Source organism: Numida meleagris, chromosome 2 (assembly GCF_002078875.1).
Source record: "Numida meleagris isolate 19003 breed g44 Domestic line chromosome 2, NumMel1.0, whole genome shotgun sequence".
Taxonomy (NCBI): Eukaryota; Metazoa; Chordata; class Aves; order Galliformes; family Numididae; genus Numida; species Numida meleagris.
In genome coordinates, this window is record NC_034410.1 from 104,748,182 (window position 1) to 104,765,699 (window position 17,518).

Sequence of the window (17,518 nt, forward strand, 5' to 3'; positions counted from 1 at the left end):
AACAGTTTCTTTGGCAGGTTGCTATGACAGCTGCATTAAGACCACTGTGTGATGTTTGTATGCTTAGCTCCTGCCAGGATTCTCCCTTGGCAGTCATTTCACCACTCCTAGGCTGTGGGAGGGTGCTAGGCCTGCTCAGCCTGGAGAAGAAGAAGCTCAAGTGGATCTCATCGATGTTTGTAAATAACTGAAGCCAGGCTGCTGAGAGGACAGAGCCAGACTCTTTTCAGCAAAATCGTTCACAACTGACTCCCTTTACAATTGTAGTCTCTGGCACAACCATCCTTCTGGTGATGATGGCAGTCAGAAGTATGGTGTAAGCAAGTGTGTAGGAATAATTGCCCCCTCCAAAAAGATAAAGAGCATATCATTATGTTCCTGTGCCCCTTCCCAGTTTCCAGGGCTGCTTGTTTCTCTCGGAAATTACAGACCTCTTTGCAGAACTCCTTTATTGAATAGCAGCTAAGAAGCTGCTCTTTCTCCGCTATTCATCTGAGGAGGCTTGTTGTTTCTATAACTTATTGCAGGCTCCAGTTCATGGAAAATGGCGTGCTCCTGCACTGTGACATGCACACATCTGTATGCCTAAATACAGATATTTACAGCACCCTCAGTATCTTCAAGAGCTAGGGCATTAGCTTTTGTTGGGTTTACAAAGAGTCTGTGCAGCCTCTAACTGGAGCCTTGGGTCAATTGCTTGGAGGCCATACAGAAAGGGTAAAATTAAGGCTTTAGTATAGGTCAGGGACAATACCCTGAAACAAAGTTTTTGTTTCTTCTTCTTGAACTGTTTTAAGGCTTTCTGTTTGTTGGCTTGGTTGTTTTTCATTTTTTTTGTTGTTGTTGTTTGTATGTTTTGTTTTGTTTTTGCCTCTTTAGGTATTCACTGGAGCAAACAAAGCAGAGAAATAAACTGGGTGGGAATCTTTTGTTGCTGAACCTGAAATTCATCCTAATTGTTTTTATGGTCAGTAGAACAAATCACTGACTAATAACAACAGAAAATGACAGCACTCAGGTGTAAGTGCTCTTCATCTTTCCTTGTATCCTTTCTACATTTTATTTTCCTGTTACTGACAGTGTTAGGGGGAGGGCTAACAAACTGCCAAGGGTAATCTGTATGTCTTGAGACATTAAAAGGGGAAAGCTCTCAGACAGCAAGTGTGGGCCTTGTACAGAGTATTTAGAGAACACAAAGAAATCTTTTCAACCCCATCTAAAGTACACGACTAATCCAAGTTAAAACCTGCCTGCAGGCAAATGACGTATAGCAATTCAGAGTTTATCCTTGGATAGAGAGCAAGTTGGGTCTTGGCTGTATTCTCTTTGCACTTTGCGCAATCATTTGTACTCCTGTGAAATAACTGCAAAATACCACTACCTGTCTGGCTGGGGATTTGGTTATCTTTTACAGGGCTTACTGGGGCTATCGGAAGAAAGGGGAGATCAAATCTAGAACCCTCCTGTAGATGGATCATAGGTGGTTTGGCATGCTGTTGCATTGGCAGACAAGCTTTGGCAAGCTATTTCATAGTGGCTGAAAGAAGGTTTTGCTTCCAGCTCTGCTCCTCTGCACAGTAACAGAGGAATGCAGACCTTTGACTTAGCAGCTCTGGTGCAAAGGTTAAAATGCTCAGCTTTGCTAAACGTTAAAGCTGAAATGCTTTTCTGGCAATGCAGGTGGATTTGCACTAAAGCACCAAACTGAGTAGACGAAAGAGAAGCTCTTGATACCTCTTTCTGCTCTGGAGGCTGGGAAGAGGAGTCAGAAAAGGTGGCCTTCCATGAGGTGCAGCGCATAAGGGTAGGAATGGCAGCATCCAAAATTTACTCAACATGACTGCTGGTGCTGATTTGAGTGACTGGCAAATGACCTCGGTGATTTATGTGGATTATTAAGTGTCTACTTAAAAGCTACTGCTTTTAAATCTCCAAGCAGAACTGCCAAAACAGATACTCCTGCTTCTTACCTGTTTCATTTCAATGCCAGCAACTTATTAAAGTGAAATTTTGTGTGGCTCGAGTTGCAGACACAAGTTTTGCTCCTGCTGTGTTTGCTGCAGGGCGGTGACATTTGGCAGAGGGGCACACATCCAGATATATCACAGAGGTATATGGACTTTTGCCACCACCCTTTTGTCTGCGTCTGCCATCCTCACACTCATCCTAACTGAGCAACATGCACGCTGCTGGCTGCAGTCTGGCATAGCAGCTTCTTCAGCCCTGCCAAAGCAAGGCAGCTGGCAGTCAGTGTACATCCTTGCCTTCATCCCTCCTTGTAGCCTTAGGCTGTGACTGTAGCTGAGACCCTTCTGATTCCTGTCCTGACTGGACAGGAAACTGATGTGTTTTTGTTTCTTTCTACATAGAGCTTCTGTCACTCCCACATTTCTGCAAGTTGAAAGAATAATATGTGGTCTTGATCTTACTGCCATGCTTATTGTCTTTCTGAAAGAATTCCAGCTGCTGATGTTGCCAAGAGAATGACAAAGATACATGAAAATTGCACAGAATGTGGAGCACAGGTTTGCAACCTTGATCACTAATTACCAAGCAATTCCAGAGATTTAGCCATGAACTGACACTATTAAGATCTTCTTTAAGGCATGTTTAAACAGAGAAATTCCACCAGCACGATGATGGAATAATTAAATTTGTGATTCTTGCTAGATTTATCAAGTTCCAAATCTAAAAGTGCTCCAAAACATTCTGCTGATGCCACTGCAAATATTAAGCTCGAGCCTAAGCCTATGCAATGGAACCTTCATGACTCCTTATATTAGCTTGGCTGGAGAAAGGGCAAATGGCCCAATTGTAAAAATCCTGGCCACATACAGACCTGTTAAACTTCAGCATAAATATATAAAATTTTGTGGATTTTTTTTATTCCCACCATTTGGTAAGATCTAAGTAAAGCCTTTGAAGCTTTCCTTACTCATGCAAACAAAGTTTAAAATGCAGCTGTTCAAACTGGAACACATACATTCATCAAAACAAGGTACAGAGCAAGTGGTGAAGAAGACATTGTGGTGGAGGACAGGGCATACATCAATAGGAAAACAGTTAACTAAGATTTAACTCATACATATTTACTTGAACTTGTATGTAATGCCAAATATTTTCTCCCATATCTTTGAATACATACTTCTGTGTCTCTTTCTGTATAATGAACACTTTTCAGTCCTCTTGTTTCCTCATATTTTTATACACTCATGAATTATTTTTTGTGGGAGGAGATTGTACTGCTTAGATCTGACTCCTTTTATTTTTCCTCTGACTGTATTCACATCTGGCTTTTTTCATTTTGTTTGTCTTGCTAACTGCAAAGCAATACCCTCCAATCTTGCTAGTCTATCAGCAGCAGCAGTGTGAAAATACCACGAAATGTAAACCACCAGCAAATGTGTGAACTACTGGAAGACTGCTATTTGCAGAGTTGTGAATTACAGAGAGCATAAGAGAAGTGACAGAAATGTTTTTCGTTGTTAATGCTGTTGGTTCTTTACCTTTTTTTTTTGCCGTGGATTTTGTAATCAGGTAAGAGTTGCTTGAGACTAACAATGAATTGCATGAACACTGTGATATTAACAGTAGTTAAATACTGACTTTAATTTCAATATTTTAAAAATCGGTTTTGCAGAATGTATCTTTGTATATTGTTGCTGATATTTGGCAGACTGCTCTTGGCAAATGCTCCTGTGGTGTCTCAGTCACATCAATGCACAGATTGCTGTGTTGCCATAAAACTAATTTCATTTGCAATTTCCACATGGGGAGAAGAAATTGCAATTAAGTGACTGAGGCATGAGTGTGTTTCATTCTGCTGCATCTGCGGTCAGGATAATTGTCCTGTATTGGAGTGACGGTACAGACATGTGGGTCAGTGTTACTTGAAAAATCTTCACCAAGACTCAGCAAGTCTGTTAATCAATTTTTTAAAAATATGAACATAGAATAACATCTATATTATATTTAATAGTTATTATCACAACATGGTGGGTTCATGTAACTTCATATTGTTCATGGAAGAAACCTCATTCTCTTAGCTGGGATGGAACTGTTTTCTTCAGAGTGTCCGGTATGATGCTATGTTTTTGTTCTAGGAGAAAAAAAACAATGTTGATAACACAGATGTGTTTATAGCTGTTGCTAAGCAGTGTTGTACAGAGCCAAGGCCATTCTCAGCAGAGGGCCCAAGGATCTGGGAGGGAGCAGAATTAGGACAGCTGACTTAGACTGGCCAAAGGGATATTCCATACTATATGACATCATGCGGAAGGAGTTTTGAAGAGGGTGGGAGTTCATCTCGCTCTCTTCTGCCTCTCGGGGAGCTAGCTGGCATCAGTCAGGGGATGGTGAGCAATTTCTTGTGCATCACTTGATACGTACATTCATATATATGTATGTCATAATATTGTCCTTTTCCTTTTCTCTATCTTAGTAAATAGTTCTATCTCAACCCACGAGGGGGGAGTGAGCAAATGACTGTATGGTGCTGAGATGCTGCTGTGTTAAACCACAGCACTCATGATCGTGCTTCACAAGGTCTGTCATGCACAGGTTCTGGGTTAAAGGAAATGGGATAGCTTGTAGCAGCAGCAACATAAAACCCAAATCGTATCTCCAGTGAATCTGTAAAATGTTTTGCTGCTGACTTCACTGAGGTCAGAAGTGGACTATCAAATTGGGAAACTTTTGTTTTTAACAGTTGGTCTAGATTTTCACCATAAAATACAGAGGAAGATGTGAACTTGGCATGTCTACCCCCCAAACTAGAAATGTATCCTTACTACCTCCAAAATTTCATTCTAAAATATTAAAGGCCAATGTGAAGAACAAATGAAATCACTACAAAATAATAATTATTTCACTCCCTTAAATTTCATAAGTTGAACACTATTGTTAGATAGTATATTTCAGTACTGCTTGAAGAGTTGTGCCAGTAGTAGAAGGAAACACATTCTTCCCTAATTACAGCTGCAATGTTGATATAAGGCTTTTAACCAAAAAAATAGTCAGGACAATGTGTGAATGTGTCATGGTATAAAACATAGCAAGCTGCTGTTTCTCATCTCTTAGCTATGTCTGAGTGAAATGAGAGTTCATTTGAGAACTTGTGAACAGTGTATAGGAAAATATGGACCTGTATAGGAGCTTAGAAATGCTATACCAAGATTATGACATTGCAAAGTGCTTTTGAGTTTGTTAACCCAACACAGTAAAGTCAAACTGGTAGAATAATTCTCTGATTTTTTTAAATTAGAACTTGTTAGTGTTTTGTAGATTTCAGTATCAATCTAGTACTAATATTTTTAAATCATAATGCTCAAGTTGTACTTAAAATGTATGCTATTTTGGCAAAATAATACATTTCAACTGCAGTTATTACATTTTAGGAACTTAGCTCCATGTGACCTCTTTGTAGACACAACAGCGTTTTGATAAGTTAGCAGCTTTTTGCTATTTTTCTTGGGGGAGAAGTATGTTTGTTTTAAAAAAATTACTTGAAAGAATTGATTATTTCCAGAATGAATAAGACAATAATAGTCTAAATATAGTTGGCTCATTTCTAATAATTTTTTCCTCAGAAACAGTTTCCAAGTACAACCACTGGTAATAGGCAAATACTAAGAGACTGATGACATTCCCTAATTAAGACGGACAGCTTTTCTTATTTATACATTTATTGTATATATTTTTACAAAACATATTTATATATATTTAAATATGTATATACACACTCATTTATGTTTATATTTATAATATTATATATATATACTCATGTATATAAATATGTTGAAAGTTCACTTTTTTTGTTCTTTTCATTCTCTTTTAGGAACCCACTATATTCGTGGATCAGGATATAACAACTCTACAGTGACTGAAGTCTTGAAGTTCAAATGGCTTTAGTTTTGTCTATTAAATATTAGGATCAATTTTGACACAATTATTAAAATGTTTCTAATGTACAGAATTTAAAGTCTCTATCCTTTTTGCTATTTCAATTTTTAATAATCTTTTAATAAACCAGCCTCTCCCATTTGATTGTAACTCCATTCCAAGAGCATGCTGGTCTTTTGAACATCCATAATGACAATGTAGTGCTGAAGGCAGGTGACAAGCAACAGCTTTGCAGACACTACAGTAGTAAAGAAATTGGAACAAAAAAACAGAAAAGCAGTATTGGGCATGCTACCTGCTGTCAAAAGCAGTACTATCGGCCCCATAAGAAAGCACATAAGTTTCCATTTACAGTGTATGCAAGATGAGGCTCAGAGTTAGCAAGGTTTGTAAGTGAAATTCATCTTAAAAGAATAGCAAAAAGTGAAATAATATTCACTTGATATTTTTTCTATTTATTTGTGGGAACGTTTGAGTAATTAAACAAATATCTGTCCTTCCGGAAGCAAAGTAACCAAATAGATTGATGGTCTAAATTATTGGACTTCTGGTTTCTTGCACATCTAAAAAAAAAAAAAATTGAGAACTTTTTGTATACAGGAATTAAGTTAGCACTGAAGGAGAGTTCTTTTTAGTTCTGTCAATGGCTGCAAGCATTCTTTGTAGGTAGTACTGATACACCTGGCAAAAGCAAAGGATGTTCATCCCCTTCCACATGGCACCTCCTGATCACTATGCAGTTATACAATTTTCTCTTTCCTCTTCTCCTTATGCATCTCCAATGGCTCCGACAGAACTCCAGGTTGCTGCCCATTGCACACTGAAGAGGAGATGTACTCTTCTTGCATCAGCAGCAGTCAGGAAAGCCAGCAAAATAATAGTTGTACCAAGCAGCTATTGTACAAAAAGTAGTTATACAAAGTTGTACAGCAGCTGTGCAAAAATGATCAAAAATGTACTTTTCCAGTGACAGTTGCCCCCAGAAAACTGCAAAATGTGATGAGAAATTCTACAAGTTTTCACCATCGAGATTTCATTTCACAAACACATTTTATCATGAGGAATAAAAAGCTGGCAGGGCCATTGACTTCGGCTAAAATGTCTGATTTAAAATGCTTTCCTTCAAATAAATGTGTTTCATGAACTTCAACTGCCTGATTTCTTTTTACATGTTGTCGACGTCAATGGCAGAAGCTACCTAAGATTTACCATGTTGGTGCCATGCTATATATTGCTCCATGGCATACTAGTTGTCAACTCCAAGGTCACAGCTTTATTAAAGGATCAAGATTTACAATAACGTTAGCACCAACATGAATGCCTTCACACACATCTTCCCACAGTTTACTTCTCTGAGGTCACCAGCCCAATCTCTCCCCCTGCCAAAGCTACTAATCCATAAATACTGCAGTCTCCTGAACAAAGTTCAAATAGACCTCTCATGTTCTTTGAGTAATAAATCTTTACTTTTGTTTAATACCTGTCTTCAGAGAGTGCAACCCTCTCTACTTGCAGTAATTAATTTACCTTCACCATGGCCATATTTGGTGATTAAAAACTGCTCCCCTTTTACAGACTGAGGAACTGAGGCATGATGACATGCTTGCCTGCAGTCCTACGGGAAGACAGAAAAGACTTGGAAGCCTGTGTCTGCGTGTAAGTCTTGAGCACTAAGGCTGAAGGCCGTGCTACATCCCTCCCAGTTGCGTAGTGTCTAAACTGAAGCTCTGTAGCTCTTGTCTTAATGTAGTTTCATGGCATAGATAAGGCAAACCTGAAGCTGGCCAAATGGGACTGTATAGTCCTAATTGATGCCCAAGAACATATAAAAATGTTCTGCAGATTCTTTACTGCTCAAGGTGTGGTTGGGTGTCTTCTTTTGGCTGTGCTTACACTGTTGAAGAGGTTACAGTTACCAGCTGCGGTTTATCACCCTTCATGCCTACTCAGATCTACAGGCCTGGTTTCCTACTTCATTTCAGACAGGGCCAGTTAATCAATTGAAGCAGCAGTTCTTCGCCAGCTGATGATCAGTTCAGCTAACTCATACCAGCCTCCAATAGAGCAGCGATGAGTACAGGAGAGCAGTTACCTCAGGTGCCAGCAGAGCCCTGGGTACAAAAACGCACCTTACCTCAGTGCCTCAAATCCTTCCCAGCTCTGTCCTCTTCCGAGGACAGAAGAATTCTGCTGTTGGCAATGGACGTTCTCCTGAGCTAAAACATGCACAGTAAATATCCCAGCCCAGATGACTTTACTCTTAAATTGCATATAAGAGCGGATGTACTTCACTCAGCATTTCACAACTCCTAGTACATAAAGGCCCTCAAATCTTGCCATGGTATGATCTAAAAAGGAAGTATTTGGGACAGTCTTTGGCTTTATCTGGGTCTTAGCTTTTGCTTGGAAGGCCAGCAGCATTTTTAGCTAGTCATAACTGAGATCCTGAATAAGAAAACGGAGCCAGCATCCTTCACAGAATCACAGAATAGTTCATCCTCTATCCTCACCTGAAGTGAGACCTGAGCTTAAGCTTCATTTCCTCTTCTCTCTTTTCTCTCCAGAGCATGGGACCAAATAGTGGGGGCTTTGCCTCTTGTTGCTGATTCCTCCTAGAAACAAGGAGCAGCCTTGAGGGGTGGCTGAAGCCTAAACAGTTTTGAAATCCTGGAGGCTGGGAGCATAAGTGAACCACAAGGCTTAGTGTTGTGTATTTTCTCTTCCCTGAGAATATAATTTCAGGCTACAGAGAGAGTTTCCTACCTAGCGATCTCCTCTAGACATCTGAATCATAGAATCATAGAATGGCCGGGGTTGAAAAGGACCTCAAAGATCATCGAGTCTCAACCCCCCTGCTAAGTGCAGGGTTGCCAACCACTAGACCAGGCTGCCCAGAGCCATGTCCAGTCTGGCCTTGAATGCCTCCAGGGACGGGGCATCCACAACCTCCCTGGGCAACCTGTTCCAGTGCGTCACCACACTCTGTGTGAAAAACTTCCTTCTAATATCTTACCTAAATCTCCTCTGTCTCAGCTTAAAACCATTCCCCCTTGTCCTATCGCTATCTACCCTCATGAACAATCGTTCCCTCTCCTGTTTATATGCTCTCTTCAAATACTGGAAGGCCATAATGAGGTGTCCCCGGAGCCTTCTCTTCTCCAAACTAAACAAGCCCAGTTCCCTCAACCTTTCCTCATAGGAGAGGTGCTCCAGCCCTCTGATCATCTTGGTTGCCCTCCTCTGCACTCGTTCCAAGAGCTCCACGTCCTTCTTGTGCTGGGGGCCCCAGGTCTGGACACAGTACTCCAGATGGGGCCTCACAAGAGCCAAGTAGAGAGGGACCGCCACCTCCCTCTTCCTGCTGACCACTCCTCTTTTAATGCAGCCCAGAACATAGTTGGCCTTCTGGGCTGCCAGCGCACACTGCTGGCTCATGTCCAGCTTCTCATCCACCAGGAACCCCAAGTCCCTCTCCGCAGGGCTCATTTCGAGTACTTCTTCCCCCAGGTTGTATAAATACCTGGGATTGCCCTGGCCCAAGTGCAGCACCCTGCACTTGGCCTTGTTGAAGCTCATTAGGTTCTCGTGGGCCCACTTGTCCAGCCTGTCCAGGTCCCTCTGGATGGCTTCCCTTCCTTCCAGTGTATTGACTGCACCGCTCACCTTGGTGTCATCTGCAAACTTGCTGAGGGTACACTCGATTCCATCGTCTATGTCATTGATAAAGACATTGAAGAGCACCGGTCCCAGGACTGAGCCTTGGGGGACACCACTCGTGACCGGCCTCCACCCTGACACAGAACCATTTATCATGCTTTGGCTGCGACCAGCTAACCAGTTCTTAACCCACTGAACAGTCCATCCTTCAAATCCATACCTCTCCAACTTAGAGAGAAGGATGTGATGAGGGACCCTGTCAAAGGCTTTGGAGAAGTCCACCATCTGCTTGTGGTATAGAGAGTTGCAGTCCCAAGGAGAAAAGAAACATGAAAGTGAAGAAACCATTTATCTTCAGCCCATGGCACCTGTCTTTGATATGGGATGAGAGACCAGGCCCAACATGAATCTTAGTTTTATTATGAACCAATATATTTTCCACAAATTAACTTATTTTAAAACAAACACAGTCTCTGTGAACTTTTTTTTTTTTTTAAAGTATTGCCAGCATTTTGTTTGTTGCTCATCTGCCAAGAGTTACGTTTGAGGAGGTCAGTACTAGATGGGCTAAGCAGGTCCAAATTCTTCTCTACCTAGAGAGATTTGTTGGCATAACTACATCACTGTACTGGTCTTCTTACAGTTCCTTATTCTGGAAGAAAAGTGCACAGTCATGCTGCGGGATTACTGTTAAAAATTTTTGTCAGTATGATTCAGTAGGCAGAAATTTTTAACAAAATATTACTAATAGCCCTAAAACTACACACATAAATGCTATTATCATTAGTCTATATAAATTAATCAATATATAAATCAGGGAAATTTTTGTAGATGCATTTTTTTCTTACTGTAAGAAATTAATTCTTTGACATAACACAGTAAAAAAACTTTTTTGACATTACTGAATGGTGGGTACATGTGTATGGAAAGTGCTCCATACACAGACCAATGTATCACAGAAAATAAGTCACTCATCCTGATTGTCTTTTTCACTCAAAACTGAAGTGCTGTTTCTTTTCTCATCCTGGATAACATCAAAATGACCACAGTGAGAGGTCAGATGCATTCCTGAGTTGCCTGTGCAAGGCTTCCCGTAAACCATCCTCTGAACCTTGCTCTGCAGCTGATGTTGCTGGCACAGCCACCTCACTACTATGTAGTGTGTTCACCAGTAATGCCTTACAGCGCAATGACATGCACACACATATGTTTTGTTTTGTGTAGGCTTACACTTTCATTAGGCAGAGGTGTCACAGAGAGCCAGTTTTGTCAATATGCTATGTTGTAGCACCTGCCTAATGTACACCATAGAATCATTTGAGTTGGAAGGTCACCTAGTTCAACTCCCCTGCAATGGACAGGTACACCTACAGCTAGATCGGGCTGTTCAGAGCTCTGTCCAGCCAGACTTTGAATGTCTCCGGGGATGGGGCATCCACCTGTCTGGGCAACATGTTCCAGTGTTTCACTATTCTTATTGTAAAACACCTTTTCGTTATATCCAGTCTAAATCTCCTGTTTTACTTTGAAACCATTTCCCCTTGTCTTATCACAACAGATCTTGCTAACAAATCTGCTCGCTTCCTTCTTATAGCACCCTTTTTAGATACCGAAGGCCGCTCTCACGTCTCCCCAGGGCCTTCTCTTCTCCAGGCGCAACAGCCCCAGCTCTCTCAGCCTGTCCTCATAGGAGAGGCGTTCCATCCCTTGGATCCCGTGCGTGTCCCTCCTCCTCCAAGAGGTCCATGCTTCTCCCATACTATACACCAATTAAGTTTCCCAGCACGAAGTCCTAAATTTATTAGTGCTAGAAATGGTAGCAGGAAGTGTTCACCTCGTTAACAATCGAAGCTCCTCAACATTATAACATGACTTAAATGTCCTTAATGCTTTTGTGAATACCTCCACATTTGAACCACTATTTTATCATCAAGAAGAGTGCAGAAATGCCTTCACCATTTATGCAGAAGGCACTTGCAAGCGCTTTCCTCCGATTTCATATTGTCAGCTAGTGTCAGTCCCACTGCTACTACCACCTGAATGAAAGGTGCCAATGGCTCACCTGGGTTGACCATCGATTTGTGATCTCCCAGAGTGTCTGTACTAGACCCACTTGCTGACCTGTAGCGCTTTCCCAAGCCACTTCGGAGACCAGCGTTTCACGGCTTTTTTCCACATCTGCATTTGCAGCATACTCAACATGGATCCTCTTCACTGCAGAAACTTTTGTGGGCAGAGAAGCCTTAACAGTGGAACGGAACAAGCAGCCGCCCATGCGGCTGCACCGCGCTGCCACAGGAACAGGCCCGCACCCCAGCGCCCACGCCCGCCGCCACAGAGGTCGCGGCCCCGGACCCGGCAGCGCCCGCTCGCGGCCGAGCTCAGCGGGACAAAGCTCCCCTTGGTCGGCCGGCGCCAAGCGGACCCTCCCGGACGAGGAAGAGGAAGGGGGCGGTGGCGCCGGGCAGGGCGGGGCGAGGGCGCCCCGTAGTATCGCCACAGTTCCGCCGGGCCGGGAGGCGATCGCCATGGAAACACAGGCCCGCCCCGGGCCCGCCCCTGCCCCCCGGCTGGCGGCGGGGCCTGGGCGCTGCGCGGCGGCGGCCCGCAGCTGCGGCTGGGACGCTCCCCCGGGCTCCGTCCGCGGGCGGCGGCAGGTAACAGCACGGCCGGAGGGCGGGAGGGACCGGGCGGCGGCGCTCCCCGGGCCAGCGCCGGAGGGGCGGGGCGGGGCGGGGCGGGCGGCGCTCAGGCCGGGCCCCCTCCCCTGCCCTCCCCCCGCCGCGCCGCCGCAGCCCGGCGCCCACCTGGCGCCAGGTGCCCCCCGCCATCTTCCCGCAGCCCTCCGGCCCAGCCCCGTGGGAGCGGAGAGGAAGTGGCTGGGTAGGACTGGCGTCTCGTCCCCGCTCCGCACAGACAGGCCCCGACGTGTTGTCATGGCTGAGGAAGCCGCCGCCGCGCGCTTCAGCGAGGAGGATTTTTACTGTCCCATCTGCCAGGAGGTGTTCAAAACGCCCGTGAGGACTATGAACTGCCAGCACGTGTGGGTATCCCTCCTCCCGCCCCCCTCCTTCCTTCAGAAGCGCTCGCCTTACCTCCTCCGCCTTGCTGCCTTTATTTCCCTGCCTTCTCCCCCCGCCCAGTTTGCAGGTGCGGGGCCGGGGACGGGACGCAGCGCAGCCTCCGCCAGCCGGGCCGGCCGTCTCCTCACCTGTTTCTTTTGTAGCGAGCGGGGCCGTGAGCAAAGGCACGCCCCGAAACGAGCCCCCGGTGTCTCGCCAACGCCAGGCTGTGCTGCAGTTGGAAGCAACTTCCAAACCTGACTGAAATTGCATTTTTAGCTTTATTTATAGCTTCCTACTCGTTTTCAAAGCGGTCATTGCGGAGTGCTCTCTTTCAGTTCGTGCATTCGTAGTGGAAAAATGTGCATGCTTTTTGGAACGTGTAATCGCCGTGTACTGGCTGGTAGAAATGCAAAGTAGCTTGGATGATTGATACATTACTTCGAGGAAAAGAGGCCAGAGGAGATCGGGGAAAGCTAATGAAGTGAAATCTTCAGGAAAACGGCAGGAATGCAGCTTTGCAGTATTCTTGGCTCCACTAAAGGACAATAAACAGGAGTGACTCTGATAAGATTTCCAGTACCACGTGCCTACTGCACCATTTAATATCTCATTAATGATCAATCCAGTGCACAGCTCATGAATAGTAGTCAGAAAATAGTAAATTTTTACTAAAAAATCCCCTTGTTTCCATATACTTCTTTTTAAGCACCATTATTTCGTTTTCCTGATGTTTATTTTATTGTTTTCTGTTCCGTAGATGGTTAACTCTGATGTATCCCTTTTTTGCTGGTAATCACTCATCCCTTTTCAGGGACAAAGTATCTAACTTTTTTCACTCTACTAATCTGCTTGGTAACTTTTTAATTTAGATTTTGCAGGAAGTGCTTCTTGACAGCTATGCGGGAAAGTGGAACACATTGTCCTCTCTGCCGAGGGATTGTGACTAAAAAAGAAAGATCATATCCCAAAAGGGCTCTAGATGTCGAAAACAGTATGAAGAAAGCTTCTGGGGGCTGTAGATGCTGTGAGAAGCAGGTAGAGTAAAACTTTACAGAAACTGAATAATAATTTTCTTATTTTTAACCAGACACTTCTACTGTGTGCCGTTCATGTATTGGAGCTAACATAGCCTATAGTGCTTTTCTTTGTATGGCTTGTGCATGTAGTGGGTGTGCAGTGCTGGCCATCAGGTATCTGTTGGGTATGCCTGACGTGGAAGAGGACCTTGTATTGTCTACAGTGACTAATAGGGGTGCCAGTTTTCCCCAGAACAATGAGAAAACTGGATACAGCTATAAAACTGTTACAAGTGAGTCAGCTTACTGAAAATGAAAGCTGGAGATAGAGGGAAGACCTCAGCAACTTTCACTCTGGAAATAAAAGTGATCAGAACTACTCTTATTATTTATATAAATTTATTAAAATTTAATTTTAAGGCAACAAATATGAGTTGATTGCTCTATGCATACCTACACTTACATGAAGTTTCTCCCTGCCCCATACTAAATCAGTCTGCTTACTTTGTAAAGTGGATATTATTTTCAGAATGCTGGGTGAAATCCTGACTCCACTGAGCTCTAGAGTAATCTGTCTTCTAATATGAATGGATCCAGAATTTTAACCACACGTTTTATTTATTTACCAATCCAGGTAGTCTTCATGTCAGTTTGGTTTCACTTAGGACCTGGGTCTGCTGGTGTGGACAGATGAGCTTCTTGCCTTGTTCATCAAGATAAATTGTTGTGTAAAAGCTAGGAGAAAGAAATACTAGCAGGTTGATAAATCTAAAGGGAGAGCCAAGCAGATTCCCAGAAGAACTCTAGGCACAGACTCATGATGTGGTCTTATTTGGCTTCTAAGCCTGTGGTTTAGGGCTTGTCCAGCACATCAGAGTTTTGACTAAATCCAGGCAACTCATTACTGTCTTACCTTGCATCAAAGTCAGATAGGCATCCTTAAGCTGGTGTTCATTCCCCTCATTTTTTTTTTCTTTTTTCCTCAAATAGAAAAAAATATATATTATCAGAACACACCTAATATAAAACAATTTTGCTCTGCACAAAGTAAGAATGGGCTAGAAAAGGGTGAAGGAGCAGTTGTGCATATCCCATCCTCAGGGCTCCTCTCTGTGGTTGATCTTCAATATGGGAGGTTGAAAGTCCTGCAACTTTCAAGTCCTGTTTCAGTCAAATGGAGTTTACTGGCATTTTTCACAGCTAAGAGCTCTGGAAGTTGTCCCACTGTTAAGGCTGTGGGGAGTGGGAATGCTGTCCAGTCTCACAGAGTGACAGAGAAGAAGATCTTATGTTTGAGAAGGCAGCATTCATCCTGAGAGGAGAGACACAAGTTAGATTTTCTGTTGCGTATGTTGTCTAAATAATCCCTGCATGCATTACTTTCTGTTTGCAGAATTATCTTCCTTCTATCCTTGGATTATTTTGTATAATTTCAGTAATTTGGCATTTCATTTACAGGTTAGGTTTTCATGGATGAGACAGCATTATAAAACGTGTAAGAAGTATCAGGATGAATACGGTGTTCCTTCTGTTATTCCAAAATTACAGATTTCCCAAGATTCAACAGGGAACAGGTAATCAGGGTGATTTTTGTATAACAGTGCATTTCTTCCCCCTTAAGAAAACAGTGCTTTGTTTATTTGTTTTTGGTGGTGGTGGTTTGTTTGTTTGTTTTTCCAGGACATGTTTTCTTCTGGTAATAATTATTGTCTGTATTCTTAGCCTTAAAAAAAAAGACAGTTTTTCCAGATATTTTTCTTTACTCAGCACACAGAAGAAAACCTTTCTACATGATGGTTTGGAATGTCTTCAAAGGGACTCTTCTAAAGATAGCATAATATTCCAGCTTACTTTCTTTGCTTTGACAGTACTTGTGCAACTTGCTGTGTAACAGATCTCATAATATCCAGTCTCAAGGAAGTTCCATTCTCCGTTTTTTCCTCTCTCTCCTTTCCTAAGTCTGTTTTAGTGGTTATCCCGTGTCAAAACATTACTATATAAGCTTTTGTTTTCAGATTGACTTTGCTTTGAGCTGATCTTTTATGAAAAGTATAAGGAACCTCCAGTGTATTCCATACCATAAAATCAGATACTGTTTACCAATTTGCTTTCAGACAGTAAAGCTAAAGAACTTTCTTCCTCATACCTTCTGACTGATGTGTTTTGGCTTGGGCGTGGGGTTGTTATTTTTGTTTGCTTGCTTTTGGTTTATTTTTGAAGACCTTTTTTACATACTGGTTTCATAGATCTTTTATTGTATACAGCTTGTGCTTTATGTACTGTGTTGACATTCTGTTTTTAGCAGGCTGAACTTCTGTGCAGTTTTCAACCCATCAGTATATTGAAAGCAGAAGTTCAAACCGTTACCAGAATTAGTTGCAGCAATGTTTGTCTGAAACATCTGGATATTGTTGTGTGATTAATTAGTGACTATGCCACAGTAGAATACTAGTGTTGCTATCTGTTTTGTCTTGAAAGTCGTCTTTTCTGTTATTCATGTATTTTAAGAACTTTTGATAGTGGAGTACAATAACACCATCTTTTTTTTTTTTTCCTTCATATAAAGTAGCAGGAATGATGCAGTATCAACAAATGGAGAGATGGCTAATAATCAAATGCGTCAAGGAAATACAAGGTAAGCTGCTTGTTTTCCTGTAGTTATTATTAAACTGACTACAGTGTAAGCTTATACTATCTAAAACAAACAAAAAACAACAAATTCTATTTAAAAAAAATCTTTGATTTCTTCTTTGTTTGCATCCATACATTAGAATTTTTCAGTACTTTCTTGAAAGATTTGAACAAAAAAGTATTACCAGCAAGTAAGAACAAGGTGCAGCTGCACTTGGATAAAAAATAGTTTCTGAAGTCCAAGTCTCAGTAGAATGCATTTAGACACACAGATAATAAATTTGCTTTAAAATTGCAATTTAGAGGTAGTGGTGATGGATGCTCTGATATGTCCACATGATATCTGATAAGATATTGTGTCAATAAAAGTAGGATTTTTTTTGTTGTTGTTATCAAAATATGGGAAAATAATGGCAAGATAACAGATGAATTAAGCTTTCTGTAATACTACTTCCAAAACTTTTTTTTTTTTTTTTTTTTTTTTGCTGTTTAACACTGTGTATTTCTGCTTACAGTGGACATCCAACTTTCAAATGCCCCCTGTGTCAGGAAGCCAATTTTACCAGACAGCGCTTGCTGGATCACTGTAATAATAGGCATCTTTATCAGATAGTTCCTGTAGTAAGTAGAGTTGCCTTTTTTTAATTAAATTTTTAATTATGTATAATTCTTTCTGCTTTCATTCTAATTACGTGAGGGATTTTAAGCGTGTGGCATCTATTCTATATCATAACAGACCACTGTGATCTGAGAAAGTCATAATACTTAATGCACTGCATTTAAATAGAGGAATGGTTTTCATTTGAAAATGCTTCTTAACCAGTACCTGGTTGGTTTTAAGGCATTTCTCACATAGCTGTCTTATTTATCTCAGTTTGAAACAAACTCAGTTTTTATACTTGACATGTGCTCCTCTTCATAGAATCATAGAATTAGCAAGGTTGGAAAAGACCTACAAGATCATCCAGTCCAACCATCCACCTACCACCAATAACCCCACTAATCCATGTCTCAACACAACATCTAAATGTTTCTTGAACACCTCCAGGGACGGTGACTCAACCACCTCCCTGGGCAGCCCATTCCAGCACCTAACCACTCTTTCATAAAAGGAGTTCCATTTCCTGATGTCCAGCCTAAATCTCCCGTGGTGCAACTTGAGGCCATTCCCCCTCGTCCTGTCAATAGTTACAAGAGAGAAGAGGTGATACAGAGAGCGATAAGGTCTCCCCTGAGCCTCCTCTTCTC

The 17,518-nt window shown here is 42.2% G+C and overlaps 3 protein-coding genes across 8 annotated transcripts in view; 2 read left to right on the forward strand and 1 right to left on the reverse strand.

Moving 5' to 3' along the window:
• Window positions 1,837-5,181, forward strand: LOC110393499 (E3 ubiquitin-protein ligase RNF125-like). The gene is given in 3 exon segments (XM_021386395.1): window positions 1,837-1,878; window positions 2,406-2,543; window positions 5,080-5,181. Coding segments are annotated over 3 exon segments (282 nt in total).
• On the reverse strand, window positions 4,107-12,496 carry LOC110393500 (translation initiation factor IF-2-like). The gene is made up of 2 exons (XM_021386396.1): window positions 11,621-12,496; window positions 4,107-8,513 (listed from the first exon to the last, which is right to left on the reverse strand). The coding sequence occupies exons 1-2, from the start codon at window positions 12,494-12,496 to the stop codon at window positions 8,430-8,432; spliced, it is 960 nt and encodes a 319-aa protein (XP_021242071.1). The 3' UTR covers window positions 4,107-8,429.
• The window catches only part of LOC110394814 (E3 ubiquitin-protein ligase RNF138-like), a 45,411-nt gene continuing 40,008 nt past the window's right edge, over window positions 12,116-17,518 (forward strand). The window contains exons 1-6 of one of the 6 annotated variants that reach the window (XM_021388851.1): window positions 12,116-12,215; window positions 12,475-12,601; window positions 13,493-13,658; window positions 15,098-15,213; window positions 16,206-16,274; window positions 16,786-16,891. In XM_021388851.1, coding sequence (XP_021244526.1) covers window positions 12,495-12,601; window positions 13,493-13,658; window positions 15,098-15,213; window positions 16,206-16,274; window positions 16,786-16,891 — 564 coding nt within the window. In that variant the 5' untranslated portion in view covers window positions 12,116-12,215; window positions 12,475-12,494. Of the gene's footprint in view, window positions 12,216-12,324; window positions 12,602-13,492; window positions 13,659-15,097; window positions 15,214-16,205; window positions 16,275-16,785; window positions 16,892-17,518 lie in introns of those variants that run through there. The other 5 variants (XM_021388850.1, XM_021388854.1, XM_021388852.1 and 2 more) reach the window with 5 other exon arrangements.